At 43.1% G+C, this 19,582-nt stretch overlaps 2 protein-coding genes across 5 annotated transcripts in view; one reads left to right on the plus strand and one right to left on the minus strand.

Annotated features, from left to right (window-relative positions):
• Positions 1-19,582, minus strand: part of LOC122900480 (neuroblastoma breakpoint family member 6-like protein) — a 27,284-nt gene continuing 7,702 nt past the window's right edge. The window contains exons 3-9 of one of the 4 annotated variants that reach the window (XM_044239169.1): positions 19,117-19,216; positions 16,823-17,058; positions 12,816-12,867; positions 11,336-11,496; positions 9,087-9,194; positions 8,203-8,322; positions 1-477 (exon numbers count right to left, since the gene is read on the minus strand). In XM_044239169.1, the coding sequence (XP_044095104.1) occupies positions 467-477; positions 8,203-8,322; positions 9,087-9,194; positions 11,336-11,496; positions 12,816-12,867; positions 16,823-17,058; positions 19,117-19,216 (788 nt within the window). In that variant the 3' untranslated portion in view covers positions 1-466. Of the gene's footprint in view, positions 478-7,431; positions 8,070-8,202; positions 8,323-9,086; positions 9,242-11,335; positions 11,497-12,815; positions 12,868-16,822; positions 17,059-19,116; positions 19,217-19,582 lie in introns of those variants that run through there. The other 3 variants (XM_044239168.1, XM_044239170.1, XM_044239171.1) reach the window with 3 other exon arrangements.
• LOC122900481 (60S ribosomal protein L35a-like) lies at positions 15,266-15,742 on the plus strand. The gene has a single exon (XM_044239173.1). The coding sequence runs from the start codon at positions 15,267-15,269 to the stop codon at positions 15,675-15,677; it is 411 nt and encodes a 136-aa protein (XP_044095108.1). The 5' UTR covers position 15,266; the 3' UTR covers positions 15,678-15,742.

The following is a 19,582-nucleotide window of genomic DNA, read 5'->3' on the forward strand; positions in this document are numbered from 1 at the left end:
TATATAAAATAAACTCTATTCTTTGAGATTTCTAAACTTTCATCCTTCAAGGAAATGGACATGTGCTGAAAAGCTGATGAACAGTCTGCAAAGACATTATTCTGGCTTATTCTTGATCCAAGTCCTTGACATTTTCTTCCAGCTGCTGCTGACTCCAGTTATCCACAGGATGGGGGTGGGAAGAGAAAAGGGTGAGGCATCTCACAATCATCAGTGAATCCGCATATTGATGTTTCTTACGTAGTTGTCAAATTTGCAGGCTGAAGAGCTGAGATTTCTGCAAACAATCCATCTGGAGTAAAAATCTAGAGTGGCTGTGAAAGTTGATTCTGAGAGATGAAGTCTTCTTGCTTTCATATTTGGGAATTTCACTTCTTTTTTTTTTTTTTTTTTAGTTTTTCTCATCAATGGGGAAACTATTTATGACTAAGCGTTGCTGAAATAAGAACTTTTCGTATTTCCACTGTTAGTTCTTACCTGAAATAAAAGAGAAAAAAAATTAAATGGGAATTTTTTATTAGTTCTGCTATTTGAGGCTGAAGTGACAGCTAAGAAAGAAGTGAAGCCGAGCGCAACCTGAAAAGTGGGTAAGTTGTGGTGGTAAACTACAGTCTGGAAAGAGTTACACTAGCAGATTAGAGGGTAAGTCCTCTAAAATATATCATGTGCCCTGTGGTGTGGAATACAGGGTCCCACCACCTCATAATGCTGATAGCCCTGCTCAAACTGCTGCAAGTGGGCTAGACAGATCCCTACCATCACCTCCCTCAGAATCAATTTATTCTACATTCTACTCTTCTGAAGAAAAATGAAGACCTTTTACACCTCCCAGGATGTGCCTTGCTTCAAACATGTATATTCAGAAATAGTCTGTTCTAGAAATAAGAGCATACTTTGCATGAAAAAAGATTTTCATGCTCCTAATACATGTCATTCATATATATATATAAAATAGTATACTGTATGTATATGTGTATATATATAATATATTATTTATATATATATATGAGGGTGATGCCAAGGTAGGAGTCCTAGAATGTGAAAAACAGCAGGGTCCTTACACACAATCTGTAATATTGTGATGTGTAAGAAATGTAAATTTGATCTTTGTTCTAGTTTCTGGCAGAATTCTTAAAATGCTTGGCATTAGTCTTTTGTTATATTAATGAGGTGTCCTTGGGAAAGCCCTGGAGGGATGGAAGGTGATTACCAACCTTACTATTTGGAACGTTCAAACTTTTAGTCTTTTTTTTTTTTTAATTTTTTTTTAAGATTTTATTTATTTGACAGACAGAGATCACAAGTAGGCAGAGGCAGGTGGGGTAAGGGTGGGGGGGGAAGCAGGCTCCCCATCGAGCAGAGAGCCTGATCCAGGGCTCTATCCCAGGACCCTGAGATCATGACCTGACCGAAGGCAGAAGCTTAACCCATTGAGCCACCCAGGCACCCCCAAAACTTTTAGTCTTTTTTTTTTTTTTAAAGATTTTATTTATTTATTTGACAGAGAGAAATCACAAGTAGACGGAAAGGCAGGCAGAGAAAGAGAGAGGGAAGCAGGCTCCCCGCTGAGCAGAGAGCCCCATACAGGACTTGATCCCAGGACCCTTGAGATCATGACCTGAGCCGAAGGCAGCGGCTTAACCCACTGAGCCACCCAGGTGCCCCTGAAAACTTTTAGTCTTACATATCCCCCTGACCTCTGAGGATGAGAGAAGGGCTGAAGTTGACTTCAGTCATCAACTGCCAATGATTTATTCAATCATCCCTACGTAATGAAGCCTCCATTAAAAACCCAAAAGATGTGGGTTCAGAGAGTTTCTGGGTGACTTGCCCTATGCATCTCTTCCTCTGGCTGTTCCTGAGTTAAACCCTTTTAAAATAAGCCAGTAATCAGGGCTCCTGGCTGGCTGAGTCAGTAGAGCATGCAACTTTTTTTTTTTTTAAGATTTTATTTATTTGACAGAGATCACAAGTAGGCAGAGACTCAGGCAGAGAGAGAGGGGGGTAAGCAGGCTCCCCTTTGAGCAGAGAGCGGGGCTCCATCCCAGGACCCTGAGACCATGACCTGAGCTGAAGGCAGACCCAGGCGCCCCAAGCATGCATCTCTTGATCATGAGTTCCAGCCCCCACACTGGGTGCAGCGATCTCACACACACACACACACACACACACACACACACACACACACACGTATACATGGAAAAAATAAACCAGTAATCTAGTAAGTAAAATGTTTCTCTGACTTCTGTGAGATACTCTAGCAAATTAATCAGACCCTAAGAGGGGGGTTCTCAGGAAACTGATTTATAGTCAAGATATACAGGTGACAATTTTGGATTTGCTACCAGCATCTGAAGTAGGGGCCAGGGTGGGGGCAGTCTCACAGGACTGAACCCTTAACCTGTGGAACCTAATGCTATCTTCTGCTCGGTAAACCTGGTAGGTAATATCAGAATGGAATTCAATTTTTGGTGTCCCAAAAATTGCTTGCTGTTGTGGAAACATCCCCCCTCCAAGCTGGAATTGGTACTGGAATCCATTTACTATCCAAATCCAATTCCACTTTTGGCCTTGAAACCGTGGTATCAATAGGTCAAGTAGTAATTAAAGACACAAGACCCATAAATGAAAATCCTGAGACTAAAATCCATGCCTTGAGCCTTTTTAGTATGTCACAAAGTTTAAGAAAAAAAGGGACAGGAAAGGCTCCAATCTGGAGGAAGCCAACAGGAAGCCAATGGGCTCCAAGCTATATTGAGTACCTTGGCTGGGACAGGAATAAGACTACAGAGTCTCTTCTTAAGAGATTACAGAGAAAGAGAGGAATCATCAGAAAGAGAAAAGGGAAAATTAGCAAATAAAAGCAAAGTTAAAGCTTGGACTGATCCATTTACACCCTTTAGAGCCAAGAGCCTGTAACATGAATTTTCCATCAGGTTGTTATAGTAGGAAGTTAGGTTCTGACAGGATATAGAGGTCAACGAGATGGTCATGGGCAGCTACTGGGAGGGTCAGAGGCCTGTCCTGGCCAACACACTACAAGAAGCGAGATCAAACCAGACCAGCTAAGATGGCAATGCCATCACAGGAAACCCCTGACCAAATCAGGACGAAAAAGTCAAAGCCCTGCTTCCCGCCCCCCTAGTTAACAACTGTGACTGTAAGAAACCCAACCCCCAGGGGACGCTGCTCTACCTCTCTCTTTGAGCTTGCCTGCTCTCATAGCTTAAGAGTGTATTTTTTTTTCCAATTTATTTATTTTCAGAAAAACAGTATTCATTATTTTTTCACCACACCCAGTGCTCCATACAAGCTGTGCCCTCTATAATACCCACCACCTGGTACCCCAACCTCCCACCCCCCCCGCCACTTCAAACCCCTCACACTGTTTTTCAGAGTCCATAGTCTCTCATGGTTCACCTCCCCTTCCAATTTACCCAAATTCCCTACTCCTCTCTAACGCCCCTTGTCCTCCATGCTATTGGTTATGCTCCACAAATGAGTGAAACCATACGATAATTGACTCTCTCTGCTTGACTGATTTCACTCAGCATAATCTCTTCCAGTCCCATCCATGTTGCTACAAAAGTTGGATATTCGTCCTTTCTGATGGAGGCATAATACTCCATAGTGTATATGGACCACATCTTCCTTATCCATTCATCCGTTGAAGGGCATCTTGGTTCTTTCCATAGTTTGGCGACTGTGGCCATTGCTGCTATAAACATTGTGGTACAGATGGCCCTTCTTTTCACGACATCTGTATCTTTGGGGTAAATACCCAAGAGTGCAATTGCAGGGTCGTAGGGAAGCTCTATTTTTAATTTCTTGAGGAATCTCCACAATGTTCTCCAAAGAGGCTGCACCAACTTGCATTCCCACCAACAGTGTAAGAGGGTTCCCCTTTCTCCACATCCTCTCCAACACATGTTGTTTCCTGTTTTGTTAATTTTGGCCATTCTAACTGGTGTAAGGTGATATCTCAATGTGGTTTTAATTTGAATCTCCCTGAGGGCTAATGATGATGAGCATTTTTTCATGTGTCTGATAGCCATTTGTATTTCTTGATTGGTGAAGTGTCTGTTCATATCTTCTGCCCATTTTTTGATGTGTTTGTCTGTTTCGTGTGGGTTGAGTTTGAGGAGCCATACTTGAGGAACTATAGAACACTCATGAAAGAAATTGAAGAAGACACAAAAAGATGGAAGACCATTCCATGCTCTTGGATCGGAAGAATAAACATTGTTAAAATGTCTATACTGCCTAGAGCAATCTATACTTTTAATGCCATTCCGATCAAAATTCCACCGGCATTCTTCAAAGAGCTGGAGCAAATAATCCTAAAATTTGTATGGAATCAGAAGAGACCCCGAATCGCTAAGGAAATGTTGAAAAACAAAAATAAAGCTGGCGGCATCACCTTACCTGATTTCAAGCTTTATTACAAAGCTGTGATCACCAAGACAGCATGGTACTGGCATAAAAACAGACACATAGACCAGTGGAACAGAGTAGAGAGCCCTGATATGGACCCTCAACTCTATGGTCAATTAATCTTCGACAAAACAGGAAAAAATATACAGTGGAAAAAAGACAGTCTCTTCAATAAATGGTGCTGGGAAAACTGGACAGCTATATGTAGAAGAATGAAACTTGACCATTCTCTTACACCGTACACAAAGATCAACTCAAAATGGATAAAAGACCTCAACGTGAGACAGGAATCTATCAGAATCTTAGAGGAGAACATAGGCAGTAATCTCTTTGATATCAGCCACAGCAACTTCTTTCAAGATACGTCTCCAAAGGCAAAGGAAACAAAAGCGAAAATAAACTTCTGGGACTTCATCAAAATCAAAAGCTTCTGCACAGCAAAGGAAACAGTCAAAAAAACAAAGAGGCAACCCACGGAATGGGAGAAGATATTTGCAAATGACAGTACAGACAAAAGGTTAAGAGTGTATTTTTTGCTTTAACGAACTTTCCTGCTTCTTTACTAAATCCACTGGGCTACGCGTCTGTCTTTGAATTTCTTCTCGTGACAAGACCAAGAACCTTCAGTAACCCCTCCTGGTCTGGCTAGGTGGAAGCACCAAAGGCTGGAGGTCTCCCCAGTTCACATGGCAACACAGACGCTCCTTAGGAACATTTGGAGGAATATTTCCACTAGATCACTGAGTTTCTAAGTGAAAACTCAAAAAGTAATTTCTCATTCTTAGGTGTTCCTTACCACTAAATTCTTTCCAAACTAATTCTTTTTTTTTTTTTTTTTAAAGATTTTATTTATTTATTTGACAGAGAGAGATTACAAGTAGGCAGAGAGGCAGGCAGAGAGAGAGAGGAGGAAGCAGGCTCCGTGCTGAGCCCAGCGGCTTAACCCACTGAGCCACCCAGGCGCCACTTTCCAAACTAATTCTTGGGGAAAGATTTTATTTTTAAATACTTCACTTCAGCATAGGGAAGCCAAGTATAAATACAAACTTGTTCTCTAAAGTTTTAGATTTTTTTGCTGCTATATTCTCTTTAGGACGGTAAGATCTAAAAGCTTTTGAAGGCATCAGATTCGGTGTAAAGTTAAAACATCCAATCCCCTCCAAAAAAATATCTAAAATCTTCATTTCCTTTATCTGCTCTAGAGACCAGTTATAGATCTAACCCATTCATCTACCTCTTGTTTTCTCTTTTTTTTCCGTGCTATACAAACAAGACTGTTGAAAGAGGAATGCAAATCCCATCAATGGCTGGCATGGGCCTTTCATAAGTAACTGCATTATTTGGGATACTTCTGTACTGATGAGCTGAGATCTTAGTAGACTGGTGGTCCTTCTCATTCGTAGCCACATATTTGAATCACCTAGAAACTTTTAAAAACTAATACCCCAAACACCTGTGAAACCATTTTAATCAGAATCTCTAGCTGTGATATCTGGGCATTTGTGTTAGGCAAAACCTTACCAAGTTCTTACAATGACAGCATGAGTTAAAGGTACTCAGGAGGGGCGCCTGGGTGGCTCAGTTGTTACGCATCTGACAACGGGGCTCCCTGCTCAGCTGGGAAGCCTGCTTCTCCCTCGCCTAATCCCCCTGATTGTGTTCCCTCTCTCGCTGTGTCTCTGTCAAATAAAGAAATAAGAATAAAATAAAAAAAAATAAAGCTACTTAAGAGACCAGCCCTATTTCCCATGGTTCTCTTTGTTTCTCTCTAGCTGTCTCACCATGGGCTTCTTTCCCACAGGACCTAAAGATTTAACTTCCCTCTTTTGATCTGAGGTGAATCTCTTTCTCAATTGGATTTCCTTCTGTTTATTTATCTGGGTCTTTACCAAGTTCACCTCTAGATTACATTTTCCCAAAGTTAATTCACCACAAAGTCTTCCTCAAGTCAAGCAGCTGGGCTTTCCTTTGCCTATACCTATAGATCATGGATAATGATTTACAGGTAGGGTCTCTGGGATTGATACAAACTCCCAGGTCCTTCCACTCTCTGAGCCACCAGGCAACTGGTTCCAGTAATCTGAGGTCTGTCCTATTTAGAAGAGTCCTTGGAAACAAAAGCAATGTACAAGGCAAAAGGAGGGGTGCCTGGGTGGCTCAGTTTTGTCTGCCTTTGGCTCAGGTCATGATCCTAGGGTCCTGAGACTGAGCGCCCACACCGGGCTCCCTGCTCAGTGGGTCAGTAGGGAGTCTGCTTCTCCCTTTCCCACTGCCCCTGCCCCAGCCTGTGTACACACACGTGCTCTCTCTCTCTAAGTAAAATCATTTTTTAATTTTTGTTTTTAAAAGATTTTATTTGGGACGCCTGGGTGGCTCAGTTGGTTGAGCAGCTGCCTTTGGCTCAGGTCATGATCCCAGCGTCCTAGGATCGAGTCCCACATCGGGCTCCTTGCTCGGGGGGGAGCCTGCTTCTCCCTCTGCCTCTGCCTGCCATTCTGTCTGCCTGTGCTCGCTCTCTCTCCCTCTCTCTGATAAATAAATAAAATCTTTTAAAAAAATAAATAAATAAAAGATTTTATTTATTTATTCATTTGATAGAAAGAGAGACAGCAAGAGAGGGGACACAAGCAGGGGGAGCAGCTGAGGGAGAGGGAGAATCAGGCTTTTCTATGAGCAGGAAGCCTGATGCACTGCTCAAACCCAGGACCCTGAGCAGGGAGCCTGATGTGGGGCTCAATCCCAGGACGCTGAGGCCATGACTTGAGCCGAAGGCAGAGGCTTAACCCACTGAGCCACCCAGGCACCCCTTAGGGGAGCTTTCTTTTCTTTTTTTTTTATTATTTATTTGACAGAGAGAGATTACAAGTAGGCAGAGAGGCAGGCAGAGAGAGAGGAGGAAGCAGGCTCCCTGCCGAGCAGAGAGCCCGGGACTCGATCCCAGGAACCTGAGATCATGACCCGAGCCGAAGGCAGCGGCCTAACCCACTGAGCCACCCAGGCGCCCCTTAGGGGAGCTTTCTTAACTGACACCTACAAGATCAGGCAGGAATGTCTATTGGGGTGGGCATTATACACGGCAAAAACTTATTAAATACTGAGTCTGGTGTATAGGGCACAGGTGGAAGATATTTTGCAGGTTTGTGAATATTTTTGCCAACCTGAGGGTAATTTGGTTTGATTTGACTTTTCTCAATAGTACAAGCTGGGAACCATAAGGTGACTGGAATATTATCGTTTTAGTGCAATGAATTTGTATTTTGCCAAGGATCAATATAAGCTACACTTATCTCAATTTTTAACTGCCCTATTTTCATCCGTTTCAAAATTGGGGTTTTGCTCCTTTTAAACTCATTTCTGGTCCTCACATTTCCTCAAAGACTACTGACTTAGAATCTAAATTCTGTTTGCTTGTTCTTTCAGCATTCTAAGACAGAGTTTATCTAATCTTGGCAAATTTTACTCAATTAAAATTATTGTTTTCTTATGTCTTCTCACCTTTGAGGATTGTTCTTTTCTTCTCAGGCTCACATTAGTGAGGTGTGGTTTATACCTAAAATGATGCATTTCTCAGAGGTACTCCTTCCTGGAGCCTGGAGTCTGGGGACTTGTAGAGGGAGCACCTAGGAGGGATCCCTCTGTAGATTGAGAATTGTGAGTCATGAGACTTTGGGTAGCTGTGGCCTCCTGAAAATTTTTTGTTTTTATAGCTGGGTACGGCAAGAGACAAAAAGGCTAAGAGTGACCGTCTCGTGGGTTTTGACCACTTACCTCTGGAAATATGATTCAGGTGAGCCAGAAGGCTCAGACTTTCTTCCCTGATACCTCTGTTTTCATTGTACAGCTGGGAAGCAGACTCCAAGCTCTGCCTGTTAAGGTTAGACGTGCATCCTAGTCCAGGAAATAATTACAGTTTAGGCCAAGTTAAACACATTCACTTGAGATAATGCTTTCTGCAATTCCTTCTCCCTTCTTTCTCAGCCCATAAGAAAACTTTGGGGACTCAAAGGTTGGGTCTTCAGTGTAATGGGAGAGAAGCTTAATTTTCACAAGGCCCTTAACAAGTGCCAGCTCATTCATTAGTATTATCACACTCAATGGCTGAAATTATGAAGGACACTTTTCTCACGATATAGCTGCTGCTTTGGTGTGGAGAGAGGCCCAGTCACTATTCTGACACAGTCCAAGACTGAGGAATGATGGCCCCTGTGTGAGTGCAATCCAGGAGAAGGATGTGAGGAGAAGAACCACGCTGGGGACAATGAAGAGTAAGGAAGACATTGGAGAAGGGGATGAGGATGGCAGCAGCAGAGACCCTCACTCTGCTGAGTTCTACTGGATGACCACCATGTGAGAGGAGAGGGGCAGCAGAAAGGATATAGCAGAGGAGTCACAAGGAGGGTTTAGGAGGCCAGACAACTCAAAGATGGAGGCATAACTCAGCCTTGGGGCAAATCTCTATCTGAGCTTATTTACTCACCTAAAAAGTAGGAATATTCATACCTGCCCTATTCTCCCTAGTTGGGCCATTTGTTAAGAGTAAATGAAGTAAGGTATATCAAGTTCTTGCAATCTGTGAAGCCCTGAAACACACACGGCAAATCCTTGGAAAGATACATAATGCCAGAAGCAGGCAGACTTAGGCTCCCCCCTACCGTTTCCTTGGTCAGAAATGCTGAGATGATGTTCCAGCTTTTCTTGAAGGCAGTCATTGATGAAAAGAATTTCCCTCAGGTGCTGGTGCAGGTTGTGGATCTCATCTTCTGCAGCCATTCCACCAGATAGGGAATGAGGTAGAAGATGGAGAATCCTTATCACTAATGGGGTGGCCTTTCAGTAAGATCCCTGCCTTTCGCCATTCTTCTGCCAACTTCCTCTTTCATCAGGGAAAACCAAGGAACTTCCTCTAACAGCCCTTTAAATAACTTCAAAGCATGGTCCAGTGCTAAGCAAACTCCACAGGACTACCTCTCACACAAGATCTGGGAAGCATAAAGGGGGTTGACACAAGGCAGGAAAATACCAAAGAACCCTTCCGAGTAGGGCTTATCTAGTACTGGGAAAGGTGTAGGCACCTCCTGAGGTAAGACTTTCTGGTATGGGGAATGTCTCTAGTAATAACTCTCCCACATGATATATGACTGAACATCTTTAATAGATGTCACATCTCCAGGTGAAATGGAAAGTAGGAATGAGGAAGCCTCTGTAAGGGGACTGCCTGGGTAAGAAAAGGTACCCACCACTGGCAAAAAGACAAAACCTAACATGACTTTTATCACATTAAAAAACTCAGCGAACACTGAGTGGATTAAGATAGTCTCCTTCTCGGGCCACCTGGGTGGCTCAGTGGGTTAAAGCCTCTGCTTTCAGCTCAGGTCATGATCCCAGAGTCCTGGGATCGAGCCCCACATTGAGCTTTCTGCTCAGCAGGAGTCTGCTTCCTCCTCTCTCTGCCTACTTTGTGATCTCCGTCTGTCAAATAAATAAATAAAATCTTTAAAAAAAAAAAAAGATAGTCTCTTTCTTGGAGTGCATGGGTGGCTCAGTAGATTGAGCATCTTACTCTTGATTTCTGCTAAAGTCATGATCTCAGGAATGTGAGATCGAGCCCCACATTGGGCTCCGTGGTCAGCAAAAAATCTATTTGCCCCCTCTCTCTGCTCCTCCCCCTGCAGTCTCTCTCTCTCTCAAATAAATAAATAAAATCTTTTAAAAAAAAAAGATTTTATTTATTTATTTGACAGAGATCACAAGAAGGCAGAGAGGCAGGCAGAGAGAGAGGAGGAAGCAGGCTCCCTGCTGAGCAGAGAGCCCAATGCGGGGCTCAATCTCAGGACCCTGGGATCATGACCTGAGCCAAAGGCAGAGGCTTTAATCCACTGAGCCACCCAGGCGCCCCTAAATAAATAAAATCTCAAAAAGTCTCTTACTCATGCCTACAAGAGGACTTAAGACATGTAATTCTCTAATAGTCCAAACTTTTATCCTCAAAGAAAAGTCAAAGTCAAAAAAGGAAAAGAAGATGAAGGTTGAGATTTTAATCTCCAAACACACACACACGCACACAAACGCATCAGTGAGGCTGCTTCCCCTAGGGACTCTTATATGCCTAGAGGAACTACACTGACTAGTTTGGGGTTTCTTAGGAAAGGGGCATGCTAGCGGCATGGCTGGTAGATTAGGCCTTTTTTTCCCAGTAGATAGGCTAGTTGTTGTTTTAGATTAGATTATAGCACTGAGACTAAACCCAGAGACATTTTTTTTAAATGGTGTCACCCAAAGGATGGGAACCCTAGCCATTTACCCAGGGGTTGCTAAGAGCTGAGCCTTGTCCTTAGGGAAGCCAGCAGATGTTCTGGTACTAAGATGGAACTTTTTAAGGAAGCAAGTCATCTGAAGGGAGATGAAGACTGGAGACTAGAACCATGATACTCCACCTCCAAAAATACAGGCAAAACTGCTGATATTTCTCAGGCAATACTCAGATACATAAACAATACCTATACACATACAACTAGGATGCTTTATCTTAAGAGGAGGTTGATTAGATTTCTGTACACAGCTGAAGTGATAGCAGAGAGCCTGTCATGATCCCTTCACCCTCAGTCTGGCTTGCCTGGAGTCCACCAGCTCGCACATGCCAGCGGGGGCCAGAGTGACTGAGATGAGGGGTGGACCTGGAACAATGCAAATTACCTGAGCCACCAGGGACCTGTACTTGAAACTTGGTACCAGAACTGTGTTCAGCCTAAGCACTGTTTCAAGGTCAGTCTTTAGGGCCTGCCTGCAGAGATGATCTCATGCAGCCTAGAGAGACGCAGTAAGCATGTAGAAGCTACTGGAGCTTTATTCTCCATTCTTCCAATGTTGGTGGTTTTATTCTCTTTACAATGGCAATACTCACTGGTGACTTCCACAGCAGAGCTGGCTTCCTGCACATCAGAGGGGAAGGCACTGCTGCTGGGAGGCTGGTCAGAGTCACAGCGACTGGAATGAGTCAAATACCGTTCATCTAGTGAGTCTTCCTGGGCTTCATTCACTTCCTCCTGGAGCTCCTTGCTGAGCCTGGGTGGGGGCAAGGAAGGAGAGAAGTCAGGAGATTAAACAAAGGCAACCTGGAACCACAGCTTTAGAAGTGGTCCTGTCTGAAGCTCCTTGAAGAGACACCAGAAATCAAAGAGGCCAACTGGATGAGAAAGAAAGCATTAACAATCCACTTCTGACGGGGGTTACTGTACGTAGAGCTGGGCAAAAGGGAGCAGCAGCAGCTGTTCTGTGTGCTGATTGCGTAACATGTGGATGAGGAAGTAGACCCGGCTATTTGAGAAAATACACTCAATGACACACAAAGACCTAGGATAACAGTTTCAAAATGCTGTGGACAACTTTTGTTTAATATAATATGAAGTGGTCCCCTAAATACTGGTTCCTGAGACAATGTCTCATTCTGTTTTTTTGTTTTGTTTTAAAGATTTTATTTATTTATTTGACAGAGAGAGATCACAAGTAGGCAGAGAGGCAGGCAGAGAAAGAGAGGAGGAAGCAGGCTCCCTGCTGAGCAGAGAGCCTGATGCGGGACTCAATCCCAGGACCCTGAGATCATGACCTGAGCCGAAGGCAGCGGCTTAACCCACTGAGCCACCCAGGCGCCCCTTGGTTGGTTTTTTTTTTTTAACAGTACAGGTTTTTAGAATACAGAAACCAGGGATCTCTGGCCCTTATGTCAGACTGACTCTAACTAAACTTAATGAATACCTAGGAAATGGTAACCAATATAAGAACTGCACAGAGAACAGACAACATTGTTTCAAAGGACAAACACTGTATGATGAATGAATGAAACAGGTACAATCAGGGGTACTTGGGTGGCTCAGGTGGTTAAGCAATGGCCTTTGACTCAGGTCATGATCCTGGAGTGCCAGGATGGAGTCTTGCATGGGGCTCCCTGCTCAGCAGGGAGTCTGTTTCTTCCTCTGACTCTCCCCCCTTCTCATGCTTTCTCTCTCTCTCAAATAAATAAAATCTTTTTAAAAATTAAAAAAAAAAGAAAATAGGTACAATCAGCAGTTTCTGAGTTTCTTCCCTGCATCTGGGCATTTGGCCTCGTGGCTATAGCTTCTCGAATCTTCTCTAGACTTCACCATTCTTTTTTTTTTAAAAGATTTTATTTCTTTATTTGACAGACAGAGATCACAAGCAGGCAGACAGTCAGGCAGAGAGAGGGAGAGGAGGAAGCAGGCTCCCTGCAGAACAGAGAGCCCAATGTGGGACTCGATCCCAGGACCCTGAGATCATAACCTGAGCCGAAGGCAGCGGCTTAACCCACTGAGCCACCCAGGCGCCCCTAGACTTCATCATTCTATCGTCACTTCATATTCATTTACCTGGGTGCCAGTGGCTCCTGTCCATCTTCAGCCTTCTTATCACTGTAATTTTCTGTGAGCCAAAAAACAGAAACAGACGGTCAGAAATTGAGCAAGTCCCATTTCACACATTATAGATATGAGGGCCTATATGATCAGTACTGTGTTTCTGATCATATGTGATCGTATCTGATCACAAATATGAGGCCCTGTATGATCGGAAACAAACACTCTGCATGTTTGTTCAGAAGGCTCTGAGAGAGAAGGCTTAGGTTGTGTCTTTAGAGACGTAGCCTGGCAGGTTTTCCTGAGAAACACCGAATTGTGTTTTCCTGGTATGGCAAATCATTACCATGACATCTGCTACCAAGCCAAGGCAAAAAGTTTAAAATGTCTTTTGTCCAATGCTCAGAATCCTTGCTCAGCTGCCTTGTGGACTTCTCCAGCTGTAACATCCTTTTTTGCCACACAGCTAGCTGCTGGCTAGACCAAGATTGTGTGTCCTATTAGGCTCTCATAAAGAACCCACTGCAATCTCGGAGGAGCAAAAACTTCAGGAGAACCCACCTAGCCCTTCTAACCAAATGACTGGACAAAGACACCTGTGCATGCCAGAGTGTATGAAGAGAATCTCCCCTTCCTTTTTTTTCCTGACCCCAACTAGAGATCACCACAGTTGCAGAACTATATTGTCAAGGCAGCTGAATTGTGACCTAAATCACAATGGAGAATCTAACTCTTTGATCAAAAGAACCAGGAAAAAGGGACCTCTTGGCTAAAAAGTGTGAAGAATGCTCCCTTTTATTTTCTCTTTCTCTATTTTCTTGTCTCCTCGCTCTCAAAGTAGCCCCAGTGATGCAGAACTGCAACATAGTGTGAGAAGAGAAATCTCTGAGTGAACTCAATCTTTCTGAACAGAAGAATTTGGAAAAGAGACCCTTGGGAAACTAAAAAGTATGGAAGAAATACCAGAGAGAAGAAAGGCTAGAAAATGGTCTATGAGCTGACAAAAGTCCCAGGACTCACCCCCAAACCGAATATATGTGGAATAGACCCAACGAATCATGACAAAGGATTAGAGAACTGAATTACCACATAAACTAGCACCTAGTCCAGACTAAACCTGAGTAACCTGTTTGCTGGACCAACCCAAACAGCTGCCTATCAGAGGCATTGAAAGGTGAGACAGAACTTGGGAGTCTGAACCTAATGGTGTTGACTGCCTGCTAAAAAATAATTTCCATAGGGTTTTAATAGGACCCAGGGTCTTATGATATAATATTCAATCATTTCAATAAATGAATAAAATACATCTATCTGAGTTCGACAGCTATTCAAAATAAAACTTTTGGAAAATAGGGAATAAAAAGGAACTTTCTCAAATAACTTGGAAACATTTCTTGGTTGGACCATGCCTGCTCACGTTTGCATTAGGAGACTTAATTTTCTCTACTGTCAGCAGTCACCATCATAAAACAAAAAACAAAAGATTTGTTTGTTCATTCAAATATGAATAAATTTAAAAAGGGAACTTCCTCATGTGTAAACCTGGTGATTCACATACCTGTACCCCGGGGGATAAAAATACATTTTATGTTTATAAAAAATAAAAAATTTTAAAAAAAAAGGGGAACTTCCTCAACCTAACAAGGCACTATGAAACTCAGTATTATTACTGAGTTAGAAACCTCAGTATTATTTTAAGATTTATTTATTTCAGTGAGAGAGAGCGAGCAGGGGAGAGGCAGAGGGAGAGAACCCACACAGGGCTCAATCCCAGGACCCTGAGATCATGACCTGATTCAAAACCAAGAGTCAGACACTCAACCAACTGAGCCACTCAAGTGCCCCCAGAAAACTCAACACTGGGGAACTGGGAGGCTCAGTGGGTTAAGCCTCTGCCTTGGGCTCAGGTCATGATCTCAGGGTCTCTGCTCAACAGGGAGCCTGCTCCTCACCATCACCGCCTCCCCGCCTACTTGTAATCTCTGTCTGGCAAAAAAAACCAAGAAACAAAAACCTCAGCATTATTAAAAATGTCAATCCTCCTCAAACTTTTCATAGATTCAAAACAATGCCACTCAAAATCCCAAGAGGATTTTGTTGCTGCTGCTGTTTTTTTTAAAACAGTAATGGGGGTGCCTGGGTGGCTCAATGGGTTAAAAGCCTCTGCCTTCAGCTCAGGTCATGATCTCAGGGTCCTGGGATTGAGCCCCTCATCAGGCTCTCTGCTCAGCAGGGAGCCTATTTCCCTCTCTCTGCCTGCCTCTCTGCCTACTTGTGATCTCTGTCAAATAAATAAAATATTAAAAAAAAAAAGTAATGGTAAGCTGAATGTAAAATTTATATGGAAAGGAAAAGGACCTTGTTTTAGGCCAAGAGTTCTCAGATATATAACTACAAAAGCATGATCCATAAATTGGACTTCATTAAAATTAAGAAATTCTGCTCTCTGAGGACACTGCTAAAAGAATGAAAAGATACCTTTTTCCGCCATCTTGGGGCCTGTGGAGGCCTGCTGGGAACAGGACTCCTCTAAAACGCCGAATAATGTCTGGAAGGCTGTGGTCCAAGGCCATTTTTGCTGGCTATAAGCGGGGTCTCCGCAACCAGAGGGAGCACACAGCTCTTCTTAAAATCGAAGGTGTATATGCTCGAGATGAAACCGAATTCTATCTAGGCAAGAGATGTACTTACGTGTACAAAGCAAAGAACACCACAGTGACTCCTGGTGGCAAACCAAACAAAACCAGAGTAATCTGGGGAAAAGTAACTCGTGCTCATGGAAACAGCAGCATGGTTCCTGCCAAATTCCGAAGCAACCTTCCTGCTAAAGCCATTGGCCACAGAATCCGTGTGATGCTGTACCCCTCAAGGATTTAAATTTAATGAAAAGTAAGTAAAGGTGTAGATTTGTTCTCTTGTAAAAAAAAAAAGAATGAAAAGATAAACCATAGTCTGGGAGAAAGTATTTGCAAATTAAATATCTCATAAAGGACTTATATCCAGAAATGTAAAGAACCCTCAAGACTTGATAATATAAGAACAACCAACTCAATTTTAAAATGACAAAATGTTTGAATACTGGCTTCACCAAAGATATAAGGACAGTAAATGGGCATATGAAAAGATCCTTAAAATCATTAGCTATTAAGGAAATGCAAATTAAAACCACAGTGTCTTCTCCCGCACCTACACTTATTAAAACTGCTAAAAAGACAAAAAGCAAAAGAACAAAAACCTGAAATTATTAAAAGTTGATATAGGGGAACAGCTGAAACCTTCACACAATGCCAGTGCGACTCTGAAATGGTATAGCCACACTGGAAAACAGTGTGGCAGTTTCTTCTAGGTTAAACATACACTTACCACGTGACCCAGCAATCCCACTTCTAGGTATTTATCCAAGTGAAGTGAAATGAAAATGTATTTTCACACAAAAACCTGTATGTGAATCTTGATAGCTATTATTCGTAACTGCCCCACACTGGAAATAATCCAAATGCCCTTCACTGGGTAGTAGATAAATAAAAGTGGTGTATCTATATAATGGAATAGTACTCAACAGTGGAAAAACAAAGAAACTACCGATACATTCAGGAGTTGGAAAATCTGTAGGAACAGAAAACAGATCGAGTGGCTGCCAGAAACTGGGGCGGGAGACAATGTTCAACTACATAGAGGCACAAAGGAACTTTGAGTGGTGATGGAACTGTTCTATATCCCGGTTGTGGCTGTGCTTATACCTCTGTGTATGCATTTCTCAAAGCTCACAGCACTGACACTACAGTGTGCCATTTTACTGTAAATCAATTATCCTTAAAAGAAAGAGGAAATGTCTGTGGGGGCTCACGTTGGGCCTGATAGTGTTTCTACCTGATAGCGTCACTGTCAATAGGCTGAGAAGGGCACAAAACAGGACATCTGGCTAAAAAGTCACTCTTAGAGTCATGGAAGCATGGGGACTTACGGGAGGCAAGGACCTTTGGGAGGATCTAAGGGTCTCCATAGCTTGTAAGCCAACTTACCAGTGATGAGTTTGCTGGCAAGGTTCTCTGCCAGCTGGCTTCCGTGGGCCAGTTGTTCACAGAATCTCTGTCCCTGGTAGTGGGCAATGTCAGTGCTCCTGAGGATGCCCTTAAAAGACTTGACCATGCTCTTTGTATGCTGAATGAAAAGATAACAGACACCTTTCCCTTCCTGTATCCTCTGTCGTAAGTGGGTCAGTTCTCGTGCCTGAGCCTGAACCAGGGGATCATATTTCCTAAAGTAAGAAAAAAATGTAAAATATAATGGCACATAGCTTATGGGAGTTTCAGCAGAGACATCTCATAGAAGGCCCCTAAGAAATTTTCCAAGTTGAGGGCACCTGGGTGGCTCAGTGGGTAAAGCCGCTGCCTTTGGCTCAGGTCATGATCTCAGGGTCCTGGGATTGAGTCCCGCATCGGGCTCTCTGCTCTGCAGGGAGCCTGCTTCCTCCTCTCTCTCTGCCTGCCTCTCTGCCTACTTGTGATTTCTCTCTGTCAAATAAATAAATAAAATCTTAAAAAAAAAAATTTTTTTTAAATTTAAAAAAAAAAGAAATTTCCCAAGTTGAATTTTTACACAAGTTGTGTGACTTGCCTGTGGCAGAGGGAATGAAGAAACAGTACTGGGTTTGTTTCTTTTTAAATTAACTTTACTTTGAAAAGATGCCCCTGCAGTTCCTCAGTTCAGCCCACATCCATTTCCATGGAATATAGGTCATCCAGCATTATGCAGAAAATGTGGTGCACACACACACACAAGCCGAAGTATTGGCTGGGTGCACGTGGTGTTGATTCAAAGGATGAAAAGAAAAATCAATAAAAGGGTCAAGAAAGATAGCATTCTTTTGAGTGCCATGAAAATAAGCCATAATCAGGAGACACTGAAGGGTAAGTTAGTTCTGAGTAACAACAATTACATCACTCTCAGTGGGTTTTCATCCTTTTTTAATGATTATACAAATATTTAGCATGGACTTCAATCCAAAATGTGAGCTCTCTGAGGTAAGAGACAGCACTAGGTATCACACAACTTACAGTGCTCGACAGAGTGTACACACATAAGCAGGTATTCAGTTAATACTGAGAACCACATAATCCTAAAGCTGGACTAGACATTTATAGTCATCTGTCTCATCTAATGCCTGAATTTCCTCCCTGCTGTCCTACTGAGTGATATTCCACAGACCGTCTTTCAAATCCTATCCCACAGAGCTTCTATAAAGTGTCAGAGCTGGTGAAGGCTCCAGACCTAGGCTTCCTTCAATCAGGTATCTCTGCTTTAGTAGATTTTACACACTTGAGCTTCTCAAGATTTCATTTCAACAGAGGGCTAAAAGACATCTTGAACATCACAATCCGGCCTATATATGAAACCCTCTGAGGATAGACCATGCTAGTCCTCAGCACATTAATAACCTATTTTCCAGATAACAGCTGCTTGATCATCCATCTGCCCAACAGCCCTACAGTTAGTGCTCCACATAGTATGGTACTTAGGGGGAAAAAAAATGAAAGTTGAGGAGAAACATATCATGAAAAGGCACTTTAGAAAGCTGGGAAAATCTCTCTTGTGGTAGAAAATGTTAGTCCATTAATGATAACCACCACACCTATAAAAAATAAAAGTATAATAATCACAGAAAATATTTGTTGAGAGCTTCGTATGTGTCACAGATGATTCTAACTTGGAATCATGCTTTTTTTTAAAGATTTTATTTATTTATTTGACACAGAGAGAGAGAGACATCACAAGAGGTGGAGAGGGAAGCAGAGAGGGGGCAAGCAGAGAGAGGGGGGGAACAGGCTCCCCTCTGAGCAAAGAGTCAGATGCGGGGCTCCATCCTAGGACCCTGATCAGGACCTGGATCGGAGGCCAAGGCTTACCCCCCTGAGCCACCCAGGTGCCCCAGAATCATGCATTTAATCTTCACAACTGTCTGAGGGTTATGATACTGTTTGTATTTTCATTTTACAGGTGAAGTAGTGGAGGAAACTGAGATGTAGGAAAGTCAAGTGAATTTGCCCAAGCTCACACAGCTAGAAGCCACACTGCTAGTGTTCCAACTCAGGTATCTGTCTCCATTTTATTCATATGCTATTTAAGGGAAAACCCCAGACACCTAGCTACTCTACTACCCAATTCCCACAGCCCCACCAATGGTCTTTATCTAGTTCTGTGCCTGCTATGGACTTTTTTATCCCTCTCCTTGGACAAAAGTGCTCTTTATACCAGCAGCCTGGGCTGCCCCACTTCACATAGTAATTCCCACTTTCCCACAAAGGCACCTCCTTACCCAAGCCTTGCAGTCGGTCTCGTCTTCTCTGCCAGCTCCCTGTCAAACTGCACTTCCTCCTCCAGCACGGATTCGATGAGGCCTTTGTACTCTTCACTCTCTGAGAAAATAGACACACCTGCCTCAGTGGAAAGCTGGACATGCTGCTGTGATTGCTGCCCTCAGAGGCGGCGGCAGGGTCCATCCCAAGGACAAATGGAACCCCATTACCAGGCTCCAGGCTGGGATTCCCACATCTCATTCCTCAATCTCCCACACTATATGGCACTTTAGATATGAGGAAATAGAAGCTCATGGGCAGGTAACTTACTCAAGATGGCTGAAATGGAAGGAGACAAGTCAGAATTCGTATCTCCTGAGGTCTGACTCCAAATCTTGAGCCACTTTACCAAGCCTCATAGACTCTTAGGTAAACCGTTAACCTAGGACATGAAATACTGATATCCTGTGTGTTGGGGAAGACTGT

Source organism: Neovison vison, chromosome 2 (genome assembly GCF_020171115.1).
Source record: "Neovison vison isolate M4711 chromosome 2, ASM_NN_V1, whole genome shotgun sequence".
Classification (NCBI taxonomy): Eukaryota; Metazoa; Chordata; class Mammalia; order Carnivora; family Mustelidae; genus Neogale; species Neogale vison.

Coding starts and splice junctions, on each gene's coding strand:
- LOC122900481 (XM_044239173.1), top strand. CDS start 15,267: ATGAAAAGATACCTTTTTCCGCCATCTTGGGGCCTGTGGAGGCCTGCT.